Source organism: Oncorhynchus masou, chromosome 20, assembly GCF_036934945.1.
Source record: "Oncorhynchus masou masou isolate Uvic2021 chromosome 20, UVic_Omas_1.1, whole genome shotgun sequence".
Lineage (NCBI taxonomy): Eukaryota > Metazoa > Chordata > Actinopteri > Salmoniformes > Salmonidae > Oncorhynchus > Oncorhynchus masou.
Window position 1 is genome coordinate 14,074,799 of NC_088231.1, and position 17,697 is coordinate 14,092,495.

The 17,697-nt window shown below is 53.2% G+C and overlaps 1 protein-coding gene across 4 annotated transcripts in view; it reads left to right on the plus strand.

Moving 5' to 3' along the window:
• Positions 1-17,697, plus strand: part of LOC135506995 (lipopolysaccharide-responsive and beige-like anchor protein) — a 373,235-nt gene that overhangs the window by 276,720 nt on the left and 78,818 nt on the right. For all 4 annotated transcript variants that reach the window (XM_064926445.1, XM_064926448.1, XM_064926447.1 and 1 more), the window contains one exon: positions 69-221. In XM_064926445.1, the coding sequence (XP_064782517.1) occupies positions 69-221 (153 nt within the window). The remainder of the gene's footprint in view (positions 1-68; positions 222-17,697) is intronic.

Below are 17,697 nucleotides of genomic sequence, written 5' to 3' on the forward strand. Positions count from 1 at the left end.
AGTGAAGGGATGGTTCAGGTTGGCTCTACAGTGTTAATGTCTGTCTGTCTGTCTGTCTGTCTGTCCAGGAGTTGACCCCAGAGTTCTACTACCTCCCTGAGATGTTTGTAAACGCCAACAACTACAGCCTGGGTGTGATGGAGGATGGGACTGTGGTGTCTGACGTGGAGCTGCCGCCCTGGGCCAAGACCCCCGAGGAGTTCGTACGCATCAACAGACTGGTACGGCACACACACACACACACAGAAGTCCTCTTCCTCACATGTCATCAAAGCACTCCTCTGAAGCCCTGTCAGATCCCTACCCCTCCTCCACGCTAGGCTAGCTTAGCAGGAAATGCTAATGAAAAGAGACGGTGTTATTTCCTGTCCAGCTCCGGTCCCTTCCTGTTACCTGAGCCTCCCGCTCCTCTGACATGACTCTGCTTGGTCTTTGATGACTCTCACACGGCCAAGGAGTTATTGAGGAGGATGATGTGGTGTCCTGTTTCTGATCTCTCCCTCCTGTCCCCAAGCACACCAGACCTGTGTATATTTAGTTGTCAGAATTACTGTCGTACTTTTATAGCACCACAGTGACTGCAGTGTCCTCTTACACACAAGCAGCAGAGATTGTGCTCCAGATCAGATTCCTCCTCTCTCCCATTTCAGATGTTCCAGAAGGTCAAAAAGCTCCATGTTGTTCTGGTGTCATGCTCAAACTGTTTGTCACCTCTGTTTAAACCACTGCGTTGCGATTGTAAAATGATACCGTCTCAAACAGTCTAATGGCTTCCTCCCCATGTCCCTCCTTTCCCAAACAAGGATTCACATAAACCACCCCTGACTCTTGAGATGCTCTCCCAGAGACATAGTGCAGAGCTAATAACCATGGAGCTATGTCCTGCCACATAGTTTGATGATGCTACTCCTGGCATGTCTTTTAGGACCTAGACACTTCCCACCTCTCTCCAGTCTCTGCCCAGTGGTAGTAGTGAGTGGTTGATGAGGCAGCAGGGAAGGCTGTGGGGATCAGGCTGTGGGGATCAGGCTGTGGGGATCAGGCTGTGGGGGGGATCAGGCTGTGGGGATCAGGGGATCAGGCTGTGGGGATCAGGCTGTGGGGATCAGGCTGTGGGGATCAGGCTGTGGGGATCAGGCTGTGGGGATCAGGCTGTGGGGATCAGGCTGTGGGGATCAGGCTGTGGGGATCAGGCTGTGGGGATCAGGCTGTGGGGATCAGGCTGTGGGGATCAGGCTGTGGTGAACAGGCTGTGCTCTGTGACCTGTGTGGTCATGTTAATCAGGACGCTGATGGGATTCAGCCCACGTCATTAATCACACAACCTAAGGTGTGACACGCCAACTCCACAGAGTTGGGGGGGGGGGGGTTCGGTAAGCACTCAGACACGCATACACACGTTGCTATTGTCAATGTACTCACACACATGCACATAGCCTCATTGCCACACACTCTCAGATGGACAGACCTTTGTCTGACACACACACACATAAGCATGTACACACACACATTTCCTTCCAGCTTGGTATGTTATCCCCAGTCAGATGGCTTGGCTGTGTGGTGGTTAGACAGTTGGACATAGTACTGCTACAGCAGTGTGTGTTCTGCCTGCCTGCCTGCCTGCCTGCCTGCCTAGTGGACAGATGATCTATAAAGCAGGCTGTTACTGCAGATGTTACAGTAGGTAGTCGGACCACTGGAGCCTACAGCTAATTAGCGGCCAGGGCAGCATTTGGCTGGCTGACAGTTTGACTGCCGTTAACCCCCAGCGCTGTAAGGTGGACTGCTCTGTGACACTGTCTGACTGCAGCAGTGGGGGATTCAGTGGCGGGTTCTTCACATGGAACTCAAATGTCCTTATCACGTCTTAACGGTCCGCCTTACCGCTAAGCATAGCAGGATCTCCTGATCTCTTCCACAGAGTATCACTGAGCGCGGTCATGAATTATGTTTGTTGCTGTGATTCAACTGTTGTGTGTCCGTACTGGTCCAGTTACCCTTCGCTGTAATTCCCATGGTGCTCTGTTTTCCTCCAGGACCGAGGCAATTATGTCCAACCTAGAACAGACTCTCACACACACACACACACACACACACACACACGCCATTACAGTGCAGATGGATCCAGCCCTTTGTTTCTCTCCTCCACCGTGTGCCATTCCTGCCGATATCGACCCGTCCTGCACAGCAGAGCAGCTCGGCAGCGAGAGCAGAGGACAGGCGGGCAGAGAGGAGGCGTTGAGATGCTCCCAATACAAACAGGATGTCAGGGCGCCAGGCTTTGTGAGAGAACAACACAATGGAAGTAGATCAAACAGTAGTTATGTTTCATTGTTATTTGCGTACTCATCTTTGTTACGTTCAAATTCACCAATTTATAGTATCAGCTGCTGTCATTATAAAAATGTAAAAAAATTATGTAATCTGCATAGATGAAGAGCCGTGTTTCAATTATCTGTTGAAACTATCTGTGTTCACATATTTTGTCTGGACGTCTTCATGCATTTCCCATGAATCCCACTTCAGTAGGAACAGAAGTTCCTTTAGTTGTGTTTTCCTGGTGACGGAACAGATATAATTGCCCGCAGGGACAGAGCTGTCAGTAGTGTGTCTGTGGCGTCTAGAACAGCCCCCGCTCCCCAGCTGTTATGGAATATCTGACAGCCGACACACCTGGGGCTACTGAGACAGACTCTCCCTCAGGAGAACCACGAGAGATATTGTTCTCCGTCTTGCTAAATGTTATTTCAATGCGCCCTCTTTAAGACTGTGTGTAAGCTAGATGTCACAGCAGGCTTCCCTTTACGGTGGTAGAAAGAACGGAGGGAGGACATTGACATTGAGAGAACTGAACGCAGGGCAGTTTGATCTGTAATGAACATGGAGTGTCTTGAACGCTCCTGGACATTAACCCTCTCATTCTAGAGAACATGTCCTCCTCACATACTGACACCATTAGAGGAAGTTAGTCCCGTCACTCTGGGGAAGGGAGAGAGATGGAGGGAGAGGTGGGATCGGGGGGCGGGTTTCCCCTCATGACTGATAGCTGGCATTAGAGGGTTCAGCTGGCTCCTGTGATATTATGAGAGAGAGAGGGGGAGAGGGAGAACGAGAGGGGGACTGAAGGAGATGAGCAGTGAGGGGTTGAGAAAGAGAGTCTGAGATGAGAGGGGGAGAGTTAATGGGTCTGTTTGGCTCTTTTAGCTTGTCGTCTGCTCCTAATGACCCAGCAACACCAGTCACAGAGAGGGAGAGGAGGAGGAGGGAGAGGGGGAGAGGGGGGAGAGGGGGGGAGAGGGGGAGGAGGGAGGGAGGGGGGAGAGGGAGGGAGGGAGAGGGAGGGAGAGGGAGAGAGGGAGGGAGGGGGAGAGGAGGGAGAGGGGAGAGGGAGGAGAGGGAGAGGGGGGAGAGAGGGGGAGGCTTGTCGTCTGCTCCTAATGGCCCAGCAACACCAGTCACAGAGAGGGAGAGGAGGAGGAGGGAGAGGGGAGGGGGAGAGAGGGAGGGAGAGGGAGGGAGAGGGAGGGAGAGGGAGGGAGGGGGGAGAGGGGGGAGAGAGGGAGAGAGGGGGAGAGGGGAGGGAGAGGGGGGAGAGAGAGGGAGAGGGAGTCACAGAGGGAGGGAGGGGGGAGAGAGGGAGGGAGGGAGAGAGGGAGGGAGAGAGGGAGGGAGAGGGGGAGAGAGGGAGGGAGGGGGAGAAGGAGATGGAGAGAGGGAGAGGGGGACTGAAGGAGATGAGCAGTGAGGGGTTGAGGAAGAGAGTCTGAGATGAGAGGGGGAGAGTTAATGGGTCTGTTTGGCTCTTTTAGCTTGTCGTCTGCTCCTAATGACCCAGCAACACCAGTCACAGAGAGGGAGGGAGGGGAGAGAGGGGAGGGAGAGGGAGAGAGGGAGAGGGAGGGAGGGAGAGGGAGGGAGGGAGAGAGAGAGGGGGAGGGAGGGAGAGAGGGAGAGGGAGGGAGGGAGGGAGAGGGAGGGAGAGAGAGGGAGGGAGGGAGAGAGAGGAGAGAGAGAGGAGGGAGGGAGGGGGAGAGAGAGAGAGAGGGAGGGAGGGGGAGAGAGGGAGAGAGAGAGGGGGAGGGAGGGAGAGAGGGAGAGGGGAAAGAGAGAGTCTTTATTGTTTTGAAACTTCTGTATGTGTAATGTTTACTGTTAATTTTTATTGTTTATTTCACTTTATAAATTCACTTTATATATTATCTACCTTACTTGCTTTGGCAATGTTAACACATATTCCCCATGCCAATAAAGCCATTGAATTGAATTGAATTGAATTGGAGAGGAGAGAGGAGAGGGAGGGAGGGAGAGAGAGAGAGAGAGAGAGAGAGAGGGGGAGGGGGAGGCTGAGTGCCAGAGCTGCTCCGCTCATTAAGCACAAAAGATGATTAACAGCTAATTAAAGCCCAATCTGGGAAGGCCATTAAACCCTCCACACGGTAGAGGATTGTAGCCCCACGTAAAATGGCAGGTTGTTTTTCCATTTTGCATCAGGGAGAGAGAGGGAGAGAGGGAGTGTGTGTAGTCTACAGCTTGTGCAATGTTTTTGTAGTGTGTGAGTTTTTGTTTGAAATTAGCCTGTATTAGTTTCCGTATGTGAAGATGTAGGCCTAATTTATTTTACATTGAGTAAAGGAGAACACAATGTGTTCTAGTGCCATTTTTTTGGGGTATTCTACATCCCAACCCTCCACCACCACCCCTCTACATCCCAACCCTCCACCACCACCCTCTCCCATCCCAACCCTCCACCACCACCCCTCTATATCATCCCCACCACCCTCCACCACCACCCCCTCTACATCCCAACCCCACCACCACCCTCTACCCCCCCACCACCACCGCTCTATATCCCAACCCTCCACCACCACCCCTCTATATCCCAACCCTCCACCACCACCCCTCTACATCCCAACCCTCCACCACCACCCCTCTACATCCCAACCCTCCATCACCACCCCTCTACATCCCAACCCTCCACCACCACCCCTCCCTATATCCCAACCCTCCACCACCACCCCTCTACAACCCTCCACACCCCTCTACATCCCAACCCTCCACCACCACCCCTCTACATCCCAACCCTCCACCACCACCCCTCTACATCCCAACCCTCCACCACCACCCCTCTACATCCCAACCCTCCACCACCACCCCTCTACATCCCAACCCTCCACCACCACCCCTCTACATCCCAACCCTCCACCACCACCCCTCTACATCCCAACCCTCCAACACCACCCCAATCCCAACCCTCCACCACCCCCCTCTACATCCCAACCCTCCACCACCACCCCTCTACATCCCAACCCTCCACCACCCCTCTACCACCACCCCTCTACATCCCAACCCTCCAACACCACCACCCTCTACATCCCAACCCCACCACCACCCCCTCTACATCCCAACCCTCCACAACCCTCCCAACCCTCCACCACCACCCCTCTACCCAACCTCCCACCACCCCTCTACATCCCAACCCTCCACCCCCCCCTCTACATCCCAACCCTCCCAACCCTCCACCACCACCCCTCTACATCCCAACCCTCCACCACCACCCCTCTACATCCCAACCCTCCACCACCACCCCTCTATATCCCAACCCTCCACCACCACCCCTTTACCCACCCTCCACCACCACCCCTCTACATCCCAACCCTCCACCACCACCCCTCTACATCCCAACCCTCCACACCACCCCTCTATATCCCAACCCTCCACCACCACCCCTCTACATCCCAACCCTCCACCACCACCCCTCTACATCCCAACCCTCCACCACCACCCCTCTACATCCCAACCCTCCATCCCAACCTTCCACCACCACCCCTCTATCATCCCAACCCTCCACCCTCCACCACCCCCTCTACATCCCATCCCAACCCTCCACCACCACCCCTCTACATCCCAACCCTCCACCACCACCCCTCTACATCCCAACAACCCCTCTACATCCCACCACCACCCCAACCCCTCTACATCCCAACCCTCCACCACCACCCCCCCTCTACAACCCTCCACCACCACCCCCTTTACATCCCCCAACCCTCCACCACCACCCCTCCCCAACCCTCCACCACCACCCCTCCCCCTCTACATCCCAACCCTCCACCACCACCCCTCCCCCTCTACATCCCAACCCTCCAACACCACCCCTCTACATCCCAACCCTCCACCACCACCCCTCTACATCCCAACCCTCCACCACCACCCCTCTATATCCCAACCCTCCACCACCACCCCTCTACATCCCAACCCTCCACCACCACCCCCCTCTACATCCCAACCCTCCACCACCACTCCCCAACCCTCCACCACCACCCCTCTACATCCCAACCCTCCACCACCACCCCCTACATCCCAACCCTCCACCACCACCCCTCACCCATCTACATCCCAACCCTCCACCACCACCCCTCTACATCCCAACCCTCCACCACCACCCCTCTACATCCCAACCCTCCACCACCCTCCATCCCAACCCTCCACCACCCCCCTCTACATCCCAACCCTCCACCACCACCCCTCCCAACCCTACATCCCCCAACCCCTCTACATCCCAACCCTCCACCACCACCCCCTCTACCCAACCCTCCCAACCCTCCACCACCACCACCCCTCTATATCCCAACCCTCCACCACCACCCCTCTACATCCCAACCCTCCACCACCACCCCCTCCACCACCCCCTCTACATCCCAACCCTCCACCACCACCCCTCTACATCCCAACCCTCCACCACCACCCCTCTATATCCCAACCCTCCACCACCACCCCTCTACATCCCAACCCTCCACCACCACCCCCTCTACATCCCAACCCTCCACCACCACCCCCTCCCTCTACATCCCAACCCTCCACCACCACCCCTCTACATCCCAACCCTCCACCACCACCCCTCTATCCCAACCCTCCACCACCACCCCTCTATATCCCAACCCTCCACCACCACCCCTCTACATCCCAACCCTCCATCCCAACCCTCCACCCCTCTACATCCCAACCCTCCACCACCACCCCCCTCTATACCCCCTCCATCCCAACCCTCCACCACCACCCCCCCTCTATATCCCAACCCTCCACCCAACCCTCCACCACCACCCCCTTTACTCCTCTACATCCCAACCCTCCACCACCACCCCTCCCTCTATATCCCAACCCTCCACCACCACCCCTCTACATCCCAACCCTCCACCACCACCCCTCTACATCCCAACCCTCCACCACCACCCCTCTACATCCCAACCCTCCACCACCACCCCTCTACATCCCAACCCTCCACCACCACCCCTCTACATCCCAACCCTCCACCACCACCCCTCTACATCCCAACCCTCCACCACCACCCCACCCTCTACATCCCAACCCTCCACCACCACCCCTCTACCCCCCTCTACATCCCAACCCTCCACCACCACCCCTCTGTATCCCAACCCTCCACCACCACCCCTCTATATCCCAACCCTCCACCACCACCCCTTACACCCCCCTCCACCATCCCCAACCCTCCACCACCACCCCTCCCCTCTACATCCCAACCCTCCACCACCACCCCTCTATATCCCAACCCTCCACCACCACCCCTCTACATCCCAACCCCACCACCACCCCTCCCTCTACCCAACCCTCCACCACCACCCCTCTATATCCCAACCCTCCACACCACCCCTCTACATCCCAACCCTCCACCACCACCCCTCTACATCCCAACCCTCCACCACCACCCCTCTACATCCCAACCCTCCACCACCACCCCTCTACATCCCAACCCTCCACCACCACCCCTCTACATCCCAACCCTCCACCACCACCCCTCTATATCCCAACCCTCCAACACCACCCCTTTACACCCCTCTACATCCCAACCCTCCACCACCACCCCACACCCTCTACATCCCAACCCCCACCACCACCCCTCTATATCCCAACTCTCCACCACCACCCCTCTATATCCCAACCCTCCACCACCACCCCTTTACACCCCTCTACATCCCAACCCTCCACCACCACCCCTCTACATCCCAACCCTCCACCACCACCACCCTCTACATCCCAACCCTCCACCACCACCCTCTCCCCACCCTCCATCCCCAACCCTCCACCACCACCCCTCTACATCCCAACCCTCCACCACCAGCTCTCTACATCCCAACCCTCCACCACCACCCCTCTATATCCCAACCCTCCACCACCACCCCTTTACACCCCTCTACATCCCAACCCTCCACCACCACCCCTCTACATCCCAACCCTCCACCACCACCCCTTTACACCCTTCTACATCCCAACCCTCCACCACCACCCCTTTACACCCTTCTACATCCCAACCCTCCACCACCACCCCTCTATATCCCAACCCTCCACCACCACCCCTCTATATCCCAACCCTCCACCACCACCCCTTTACACCCCTCTACATCCCAACCCTCCACCACCACCCCTCTATATCCCAACCCTCCACCACCACCCCTCTATATATCCCAACCCTCCACTACCACCCCTTTACACCCCTCTACATCCCAACCCTCCACCACCACCCCTCCCTCTAGATCCCAACCCTCCACCACCACCCCTCTAGATCCCAACCCTCCACCACCACCCCTCTACATCCCAACCCTCCACCACCACCCCTCTACTTCCCAACCCTCCACCACCACCCCTCTATATCCCAACCCTCCACCACCACCCCTCTACACCCCAACCCTCCACCACCACCCCTCTACATCCCAACCCTCCACCACCACCCCTCTACACCCCAACCCTCCACCACCACCCCTTTACACCCCTCTACATCCCAACCCTCCACCACCACCCCTCTATATCCCAACCCTCCACCACCACCCCTTTACACCCCTCTACATCCCAACCCTCCACCACCACCCCTCTACATCCCAACCCTCCACCACCACCCCTTTACACCCTTCTACATCCCAACCCTCCACCACCACCCCTTTACACCCCTCTACATCCCAACCCTCCACCACCACCCCTCTATATCCCAACCCTCCACCACCACCCCTCTATATCCCAACCCTCCACCACCACCCCTTTACACCCCTCTACATCCCAACCCTCCACCACCACCCCTCCCTCTACATCCCAACCCTCCACCACCACCCCTCTAGATCCCAACCCTCCACCACCACCCCTCTACATCCCAACCCTCCACCACCACCCCTCTACACCCCAACCCTCCACCACCACCCCTCTACACCCCAACCCTCCACCACCACCCCTCTACATCCCAACCCTCCACCACCACCCCTCTACTTCCCAACCCTCCACCACCACCCCTCTACACCCCAACCCTCCACCCGTCTAAACACGGCTCCTTGATTGACCCTGACTTATACATCTCCAAGATTCATGACCCTCATTGTAAATACATAGGTTTGGGATGTACCCAGGATTACTGGGATTGTAAACAGGCCCACGGTGGAGAGACCATGTCTTTACCTTGACCACACACACACACATACACACACACACATTCACACACACACACACACACACACACACACACACACACACACACACACACACACACACACACACACACACATTCACACACAGGGCTCCCGAGTGGCGCAGCGGTGTAAGGCACTCCCTCTCAGTAATAGAGGCGTCACTACAGACACCCTGGTTCGATTCTAGTTTGTATCACAACCAGACGTTATTTGGGAGTCTCAAAGGGCGGCGCACAATTGTCCCAGCGTCGTCTGGGTTCAGCTGGGGGTAGGCCGTCATTGTAAATAAAAGTTTGTTCTTAACTGACTTGCCTAGTAAAATAAGATACATACACACACACTTTACTCTGGTCTTGATGTTGCGTGACACAGAGATCAGGAGCGATTGTTGATTTTACCACAGGGTCAGGGGAGAGGTTAAGAACTTGATCCCCCCCTCGCCAGATAACTAGACGTCTCTGGTCACTGTCATGTTTCACCAGCATTCCACAATATATGACAAATATCCTTTCTTTCTCTCTTTCTTTCTCTCTCTCTCTTTCTCTCTCTTCCTCTCTCTTTCTCTCTTTCTTTCTCTTTCTCTCTCTCCTTCTCTCTCTCTCCTTCTCTCACTCTCTCCTCTCACTCTCTCCTTCTCTCTCTCTCCTCTCCTTCTCTCTCTCTCTCTCTCTCCTTCTCTCTCTCTCTCTCCTTCTCTCTACTTCTCTCTCTCTCTACTTATCTCTCTCTCTACTTCTCTCTCTCTCTCCTTCTCTCTCCTCTCTCTCTCTCTCCTTCTCTCTCTCTCCTTCTCTCTCTCTCCCTTCTCTCTCTCTCCTTCTCTCTCCTCTCTCTCTCCTTGTCTCTCTCTCTCTCTCTCTCTCTCTCTCTCTCTTCTCTTTCTCTCAGATCTGTTTATGATTAAGGTAATAGCAGGTGATCATGTGCTTTGGCTTAACCAGCCACCGGGGCTACTGGTTCTACTAGTCACATACATGCCCAACCTGGAAGTGGACTATGTCGTGATCTTAATAGGATGAATATTTGATCTTGATGAATACATATTTCCCCTTCAGTTTATTGTACTCTTTCAGTGTGGCTCCTCTCACTCATCTAACCTCTTGTAACGCTGCTGACAGCTCCGTAAACTACACGCATGGGAAAGGACTGTAAGGCCATAAGAACACAATGCTCAGCCCTTTTTATGAAGATTCTGCTCAGCAGAAGGATTGACAGGGACATCCACTAACCCACTCAGAAAGAGAGAAATGTAGAGGGGGGAGACCCCACCCAGAAAGAGAGAAATGTAGAGGGGGGACCCCACCCAGAAAGAGAGAAATGTAGAGGGGGGAGACCCCACCCAGAAAGAGAGAAATGTAGAGGGGGGGGACCCCACCCAGAAAGAGAGAAATGTAGAGGGGGAGACCCCACCCAGAAAGAGAGAAATGTAGAGGGGGGAGACCCCACCCAGAAAGAGAGAAATGTAGAGGGGGGGGACCCCACCCAGAAAGAGAGAAATGTAGAGGGGGGAGACCCCACCCAGAAAGAGAGAAATGTAGAGGGGGGGGACCCCACCCAGAAAGAGAGAAATGTAGAGGGGGGAGACCCCACCCAGAAAGAGAGAAATGTAGAGGGGGGAGACCCCACCCAGAAAGAGAGAAATGTAGAGGGGGGGGGACCCCACCCAGAAAGAGAGAAATGTAGAGGGGGGAGACCCCACTCAGAAAGAGAGAAATGTAGAGGGGGGGGACCCCACCCAGAAAGAGAGAAATGTAGAGGGGGGAGACCCCACCCAGAAAGAGAGAAATGTAGAGGGGGAGACCCCACCCAGAAAGAGAGAAATGTAGAGGGGGAGACCCCACCCAGAAAGAGAGAAATGTAGAGGGGGACCCCACCCAGAAAGAGAGAAATGTAGAGGGGGAGACCCCAGAAAGAGAGAAATGTAGAGGGGGGAGACCCCACCCAGAAAGAGAGAAATGTAGAGGGGGGAGACCCCACTCAGGAGCTGCTTGGTGGGTCAAACCAGTTGACTGATGGAACAGAAGCTGAGCGAGACAGAGTTGAACACAGGTCTGCACTCCAAACCCACCACGGCTTCTCCTCGTCCCTTTGGAAGTGTCAAATATCTGTCAGGCAGTCCGACAGCCTACAGGAAAACTCCCCTCAGGTAACTGGGACAGACGAGACGGTCGTCTTCTCTGTGGAGTGCCTGTTGACGGCAGCTAGTCCTTTAGTGTGAAGTACAGTAATGGACACACACACACCGTTTGTTTGTTGGGACCATCACACTGTCTCTCCTACTCCGCCAGCCAGCCGGGATCAGTGAGCCAACCTCAAAAGCTCGGGCCTGGCCGTGCTGAGAGACGAGAGCCACTTCAACTTGACCCACATGGTGTTACTCACTGAGACCCCATAACGATACCCACCCTACTCTCTGTTCTTCTCTGTCCAAGCACTGAGGTCTGTCAACCTAATATGCTGACAGCCCCTCACGCAAAGTGTGTCAACATATGGGACAAGGCCATTATCCAAAATGGTTGAAGTCTATGAGCATGTGAAAGAGAGGGGTAGATTGGGGGGTGTTTTGGTGTGCTTGAGTTGAGCTGTGTGTCAGGCTGTTTTTTTCTTCCAATCAGACATTTTGAAGTGATGTTTGCTTTGCTGATCGTATCGTGCCCCTGGCAGATTTATAGAGCTCCCCCTACACAGAGGTGTGATCAGGGTTGTGGGAAGTGTCAGAAGGAAGGTGTGTGTGTGTGTGTGTGTGTGTGTGTTTCCCACACACCACCCTACCAGGCTGCTCTGCTGCTCTTGTATGACCACCGGCTACACGGGGTCAAAGTTCACCCATGTTTACATTCGCCTCTCATCTCCACAACTCTCTCTCCCAATACAATCAGGCAGGCACCAGCCGGGGACACCCGTAATGTTCACTCCCTCTCTCTCTCCCAGGACCCCCAGAGGGACCGCTGTGAGAGTTGAGGTTAGCTGCTAATACCGCTAACTGCTAACAGCATTGTCCCTAAGTTTATGAGTGAGCTCACTGGGTTAGCCTAACGTAGCGTTAGCCTAGCTTAGCGCTGATCCATCCAACCGGCATGGGAGTCTGTGAGGCTACAGTATAACATTACAGGGCCTGCGGCAGGGTGGGAACGAGCTACAGCGTCTGGTCAACGTCAGCCAGCGCTCTCTGAAGGGGTATTGTCATATGCGAGGGCAGACATGTTTACTGTGTGCTCTGTGTTTTACGAGCTCTAACCCCTCCTTCTCCTGCACGCTCCTCCTCCTCTTCAATGATGTAATGGAGGAGGCTGAGGGAGCCTGAGAAATGGCATGATCTATGGCCGCTGACAGACACACTCGCTAATGCTGTCTCTCTCCCTCTTGCTTCCTCTCTCTCTCCCATCATCTCTCTCTCTCTCTCTCTCCCATCATCTCTCTCTCTCTCCCATCATCTCTCTCTCTCTCCCATCATCTCTCTCTCTCTCCCATCTCTCTCTCTCCCATCTCTCTCTCTCTCCCATCTCTCTCTCTCTCGGGCCATGCATGGCCTGGCAGGAGGCTTTTCTGCAGCACTGCAGTTTTTGCAGAGGCTTTCTTTCTCTTCTCTTTTTCCCTCTCTCCCTCCCCCTCTCCCTCCTTACCCTCACTAATATTCCATCTCTTCCTCTCTCTCTCTCTGGGTGTTTGAGGTGGATTGTGGGACAGGTGGCATCTTTACCCCGCTACGTCCCTAGCCAAGGTGTCCAGTCAAGCATGCAGGAATTAATGCGTCTTCGCCCCCCCCCCCCCCACACACACACACACACACACACTGACCCTCATCTACACTCAGGTCTGCATTTCAAAGACGTGGCGTTCGTCAAGTTTAGGTCATCCATCACACAGGGCTCAATGACCCCCAATATCAGCTCCCCTTCCTCCTCTACAGACATCAATCCCCCAGTCGTCTCTATTCACTCTGCTTACTATGCTCTCATCTCAGCTCAGCTCATCTCGTTTTCTCATCACAAACCACCCTCCTGCCTGATGTGGAAGGTCATCACAACTTTATTAACACTGGAGCTGCTTAACAGAAGTCATGTTTAAAGGTGCAATTCTTCATCTCTATTTGCACATGATAAACCGCTAGTGAGATTCGATGGAGGAAATTCAACTGAGAAAATGGGAATAATAATAATTCCATATGAAATCTGCATGAAAATCTTAAATCGGTCATAATTCGGATTATTTTATTCTTCCAGTGTCCCAATCTCTGCTGGATCAAATTTGACTGTTCCATGTTATATTTTATTCACTGTGTAAAGATATTGATAGCATTGATAATTGGTTATGTACCCTGGAAGTCGAGTCTCTCTATATATTTAACTTCGAGGTTTATTTTCCATGTGAAGTGAACACAGCTGTTGGCCGGTAATGGACATCCGGTAGTGGTTCTTCCGTTCATACAGTCGGCTCTCTTTACTCTCTCTATCCTTTAGTCTATTCAATGGCACGTCCTGTAGGACTCCCAACCATTTACATCAGGGGATAAGTGTAAAAACTATCCCAGCTCAAGAGGCTTTAGATTGGGGTAGAACTTCAAATCTAGCCTGGGGCTTCTGTTTTTGGGAAGGCCCAAATAACATACTTTTTCAGATTTGTTAGTTGGAGTGTACGGATTCTCTTTTCACCATTTACTGATTTTAAAATAATAATAACATCCAGCACTTTAGATGTCCGTGTGACGTCGTTTCCTATTTGTACTTCCACCACCGAAACGCATACTAACAGTACAGTAAGTGCTCCTCTCTTTATTATATATATATTTATTATTATTATTATTAAGTGGTCCGCTCACCCACGTGTCGTTCACCTGAATGAATAAACCCCTCCGGCAGACATAAAGGGGGTTTTGAGTACAAGTTAGTCACCTCCATAAATATATTTTAATCATCTAAGTAACTTCAATCCGTAACCAAATCAACTACGTTACCCAGAAAGAGCACTCTGAGTGGACATGGAACATGACTGTCAGACCCCCGAACTAAACACTCCAGTCTGCTCCACAGTCATTTGAGACAGCCTCATTCTCAATTCTCTGTCTCTCCCAACAGCTATCCAAACAATTCCCCATCCAATACGCTCTGCCACTAACTCCAACTAATGGTACTGTACATGTATGTCTGTCCCTGGGATACACCTGGAGTGTTTACTGAGCTTTTATTCATCTGTTACTCACATACTTACTGTAGATGCTAACAGTGGAGATGTGTGTGTTAGCTTGTTAGCCTTATTCTAGGTGAATGATGCTCGTCTCGGAACCGGAGCTTTTGGTCTGTTGATGAACCGTTTTACTCCTCACCCGTTCTTCCTGCTTAGTTTGACCCTCAGTCTGGAGCTGTGATCGTTTGGGTGTGTTTGTTTGTGAAACTGAAACACAGTTGGGTAGTCCCAGGTAGTCTTGCGTTAATCTTCTTCGGGATTTCGGCGTCTTTTAGAGGGCGCTAGTCGCATTTTTTCATATGGAAGTTGGGAACTGATGAAGTAGGCTGTCACGCACAATTGGTGTGTCCCAGAGTTGACGTCTGTGTGGGCCATGTCAAAGCTTTATTGCATTGGTTAATTGAATCAGAACCATAGCACTTTCCCACAGCCTGCTCTCTACCATGAATCATACATACCACTTTAGACCCACAGTCTACAGTACAGTACATGCCAGGCCTCCCTCCAGGTCTCTCCAAATACTCTGTGACATGTTTGTTTTGGGAGATTTTACACAATCACAGCTCACTCTGCTTCTCGTCACCGGCCGAGCAGGATATTCACCCTGCTGTCTCGCCTCGGGTTCCACTTAGACCAGCGAGACGTGTGTGTGTGTCAGGTTCCACTCAGCGCAGCATTACAGTGTGTGTGTCTGCCTGATGATCTGTACCTAGAAGTCTCAGGGTTGTAAGCTGCGTGATTGAGGCGTGAGGGAGAGACAGAGGAAAAAGGTGTGTGTGTGTGTGTGCACGGGGGCGCGTGCCTGTCTGTGTGTGTGGGAGTTTTCCCAATGAGGTGCCACAGAGGCAGAGCTCAGAGCCTGGGCTCCCAGGACGGGAGAGGGGAACTGGGGCATGACGTAAGGAATGAGAGCCAAGGAGGCAGAGCTCAGAGCCTGGGCCCCCAGGACGGGAGAGGGGAACTGGGGCATGACGTAAGGAATGAGAGCCAAGGAGGCAGAGCTCAGAGCCTGGGCCCCCAGGACGGGAGAGGGGAACAGGGGCATGACGTAAGGAATGAGAGCCAAGGAGGCAGAACTCAGCCTGGGCCCACAGGACGGGAGACGGGAACTGGGGCATGACGTAAGGAATGAGAGCCAAGGAGGCAGAGCTCAGAGCCTGGGCTCCCAGGACGGGAGAGGGGAACTGGGGCATGACGTAAGGAATGAGAGCCAAGGAGGCAGAACTCAAAGCCTGGGCCCCCAGGACGGGAGAGGGGAACTGGGGCATGACATAAGGAATGAGAGCCAAGGAGGCAGAGCTCAGAGCCTGGGCCCCCAGGACGGGAGAGGGGAACTGGGGCATGACATAAGGAATGAGAGCCAAGGAGGCAGAGCTCAGAGCCTGGGCCCCCAGGACGGGAGAGGGGAACTGGGGCATGACGTAAGGAATGAGAGCCAAGGAGGCAGAGCTCAGAGCCTGGGCCCCCAGGACAGGAGAGGGGAACTGGGGCATGACGTAAGGAATGAGAGCCAAGGAGGCAGAGCTCAGAGCCTGGGCCCCCAGGACGGGAGAGGGGAACTGGGGCATAACGTAAGGAATGAGAGCCAAGGAGGCAGCAGTGGAAGCTAAAATTCCATTTCCCTTATTCACATACCTGCTGCAAACTGACGTCGGGCTCCTCGGCCACAGCGAGCTAATAGGTCCTTTAATCAGATACTCGTCAAACACAGCAAAACCAAACTCCAGATGAAAGGGAGCAGAAGATGCCTGGAAAGGAAGGGAGGAGAAAGAGGGGGAGGGAGAGAGAGAGAGAGAGAGTTATTATTCTTTTGGAACTTTTGAGGTTGGGGGTGGAAATATTATATGGGTATCATGGGGATTTCTGTAAGTTGTGGACGGATTGTTTGATCTGGTAGTGTTACTTAGCTGGAATCTGGAAGGGGGGGGTTCTTCGCTGGGATCTGAGCTGTTGAATATTCTGTCTATATACAGTGTGGGTATCTGAGTTGACTCTGCCCATTGTGTTGTGAGGAGTGTAGGAGTGCATAAGCCTGATGAATGTCCGCCCTAATCTAGTTGTAATCAATAGGGCTGTCACTCTGCCTGCACTGGACATGTGTGTTCGATCACACACATGCAAATGGGGGGATTGATTTGTTAAGTGACATTTTAACATTCTTACAGACAGGTTTCCTTAAGACCTTAAAAAGGTTAAAAAGGTTTTTTAGGGCCTGGTAAGGAAGAGGAAATTCAGTGGCACCCCATTAAGAGCAGTGAAATCCACCCCTATAAAGTTCAATGTATGAGCAATGTACATGTAACTGCCAAAATAAAGGAAACACCAACATAAAGAGTCTTAAAAGGGTGTTGGGCACCACGAGCCTGTGTGTCCTTCCACAATAATTTCCATAATTTAGTGTTTTGTTGAAGGTGGTGGAAAACACTGTTTTAGGCACCGCTCCAGAATCTCTCGTGTTTATTTGGGTTGAGTCCTGGTGACTGAGACACACATATGTTTGTTTTACTCTCCATGTGGGGACCAAGCACTGGATTACCATTCACATGAATATTTTCCCTAAACCCTATAACCCGAGTGGCGCAGTGGTCTAAAGCACTGCATCTCAGCGCTAGAGGCGTCACTACAGACCCTGGTTTGATTCCAGGCTGTATCACAACCGGCCGTGATTGGGAGTCCCATAGGGCGGCGCACAATTGTACCAGCGTTGTCCGGGTTAGGGTTTTGCTGGGGTAGGCCAAATTTGTTCTTAACTGACTTCCTAGTTATATAAAGGATAGTCAAACCAAACACACACACACCCTTTATTAAACCCTCTATGTTCCTTTGAGAAACCACTTTCAAGGTCACTGACATCTCTTCTAGACATGGTAGACATAATAACAGGCAACTGGGCATTTTATACATGACGCTAAGCATGATGGGATGTTAATTGCTGAAATTAACTCAGAAACCACACCTGTGTGGAAGCACCTGAGTTCATTATACTTCGTTATCCCTCATTTACTCAAGTGTTTCCATTATTTTGGCAGTTACTTGTATGTCACTGGTT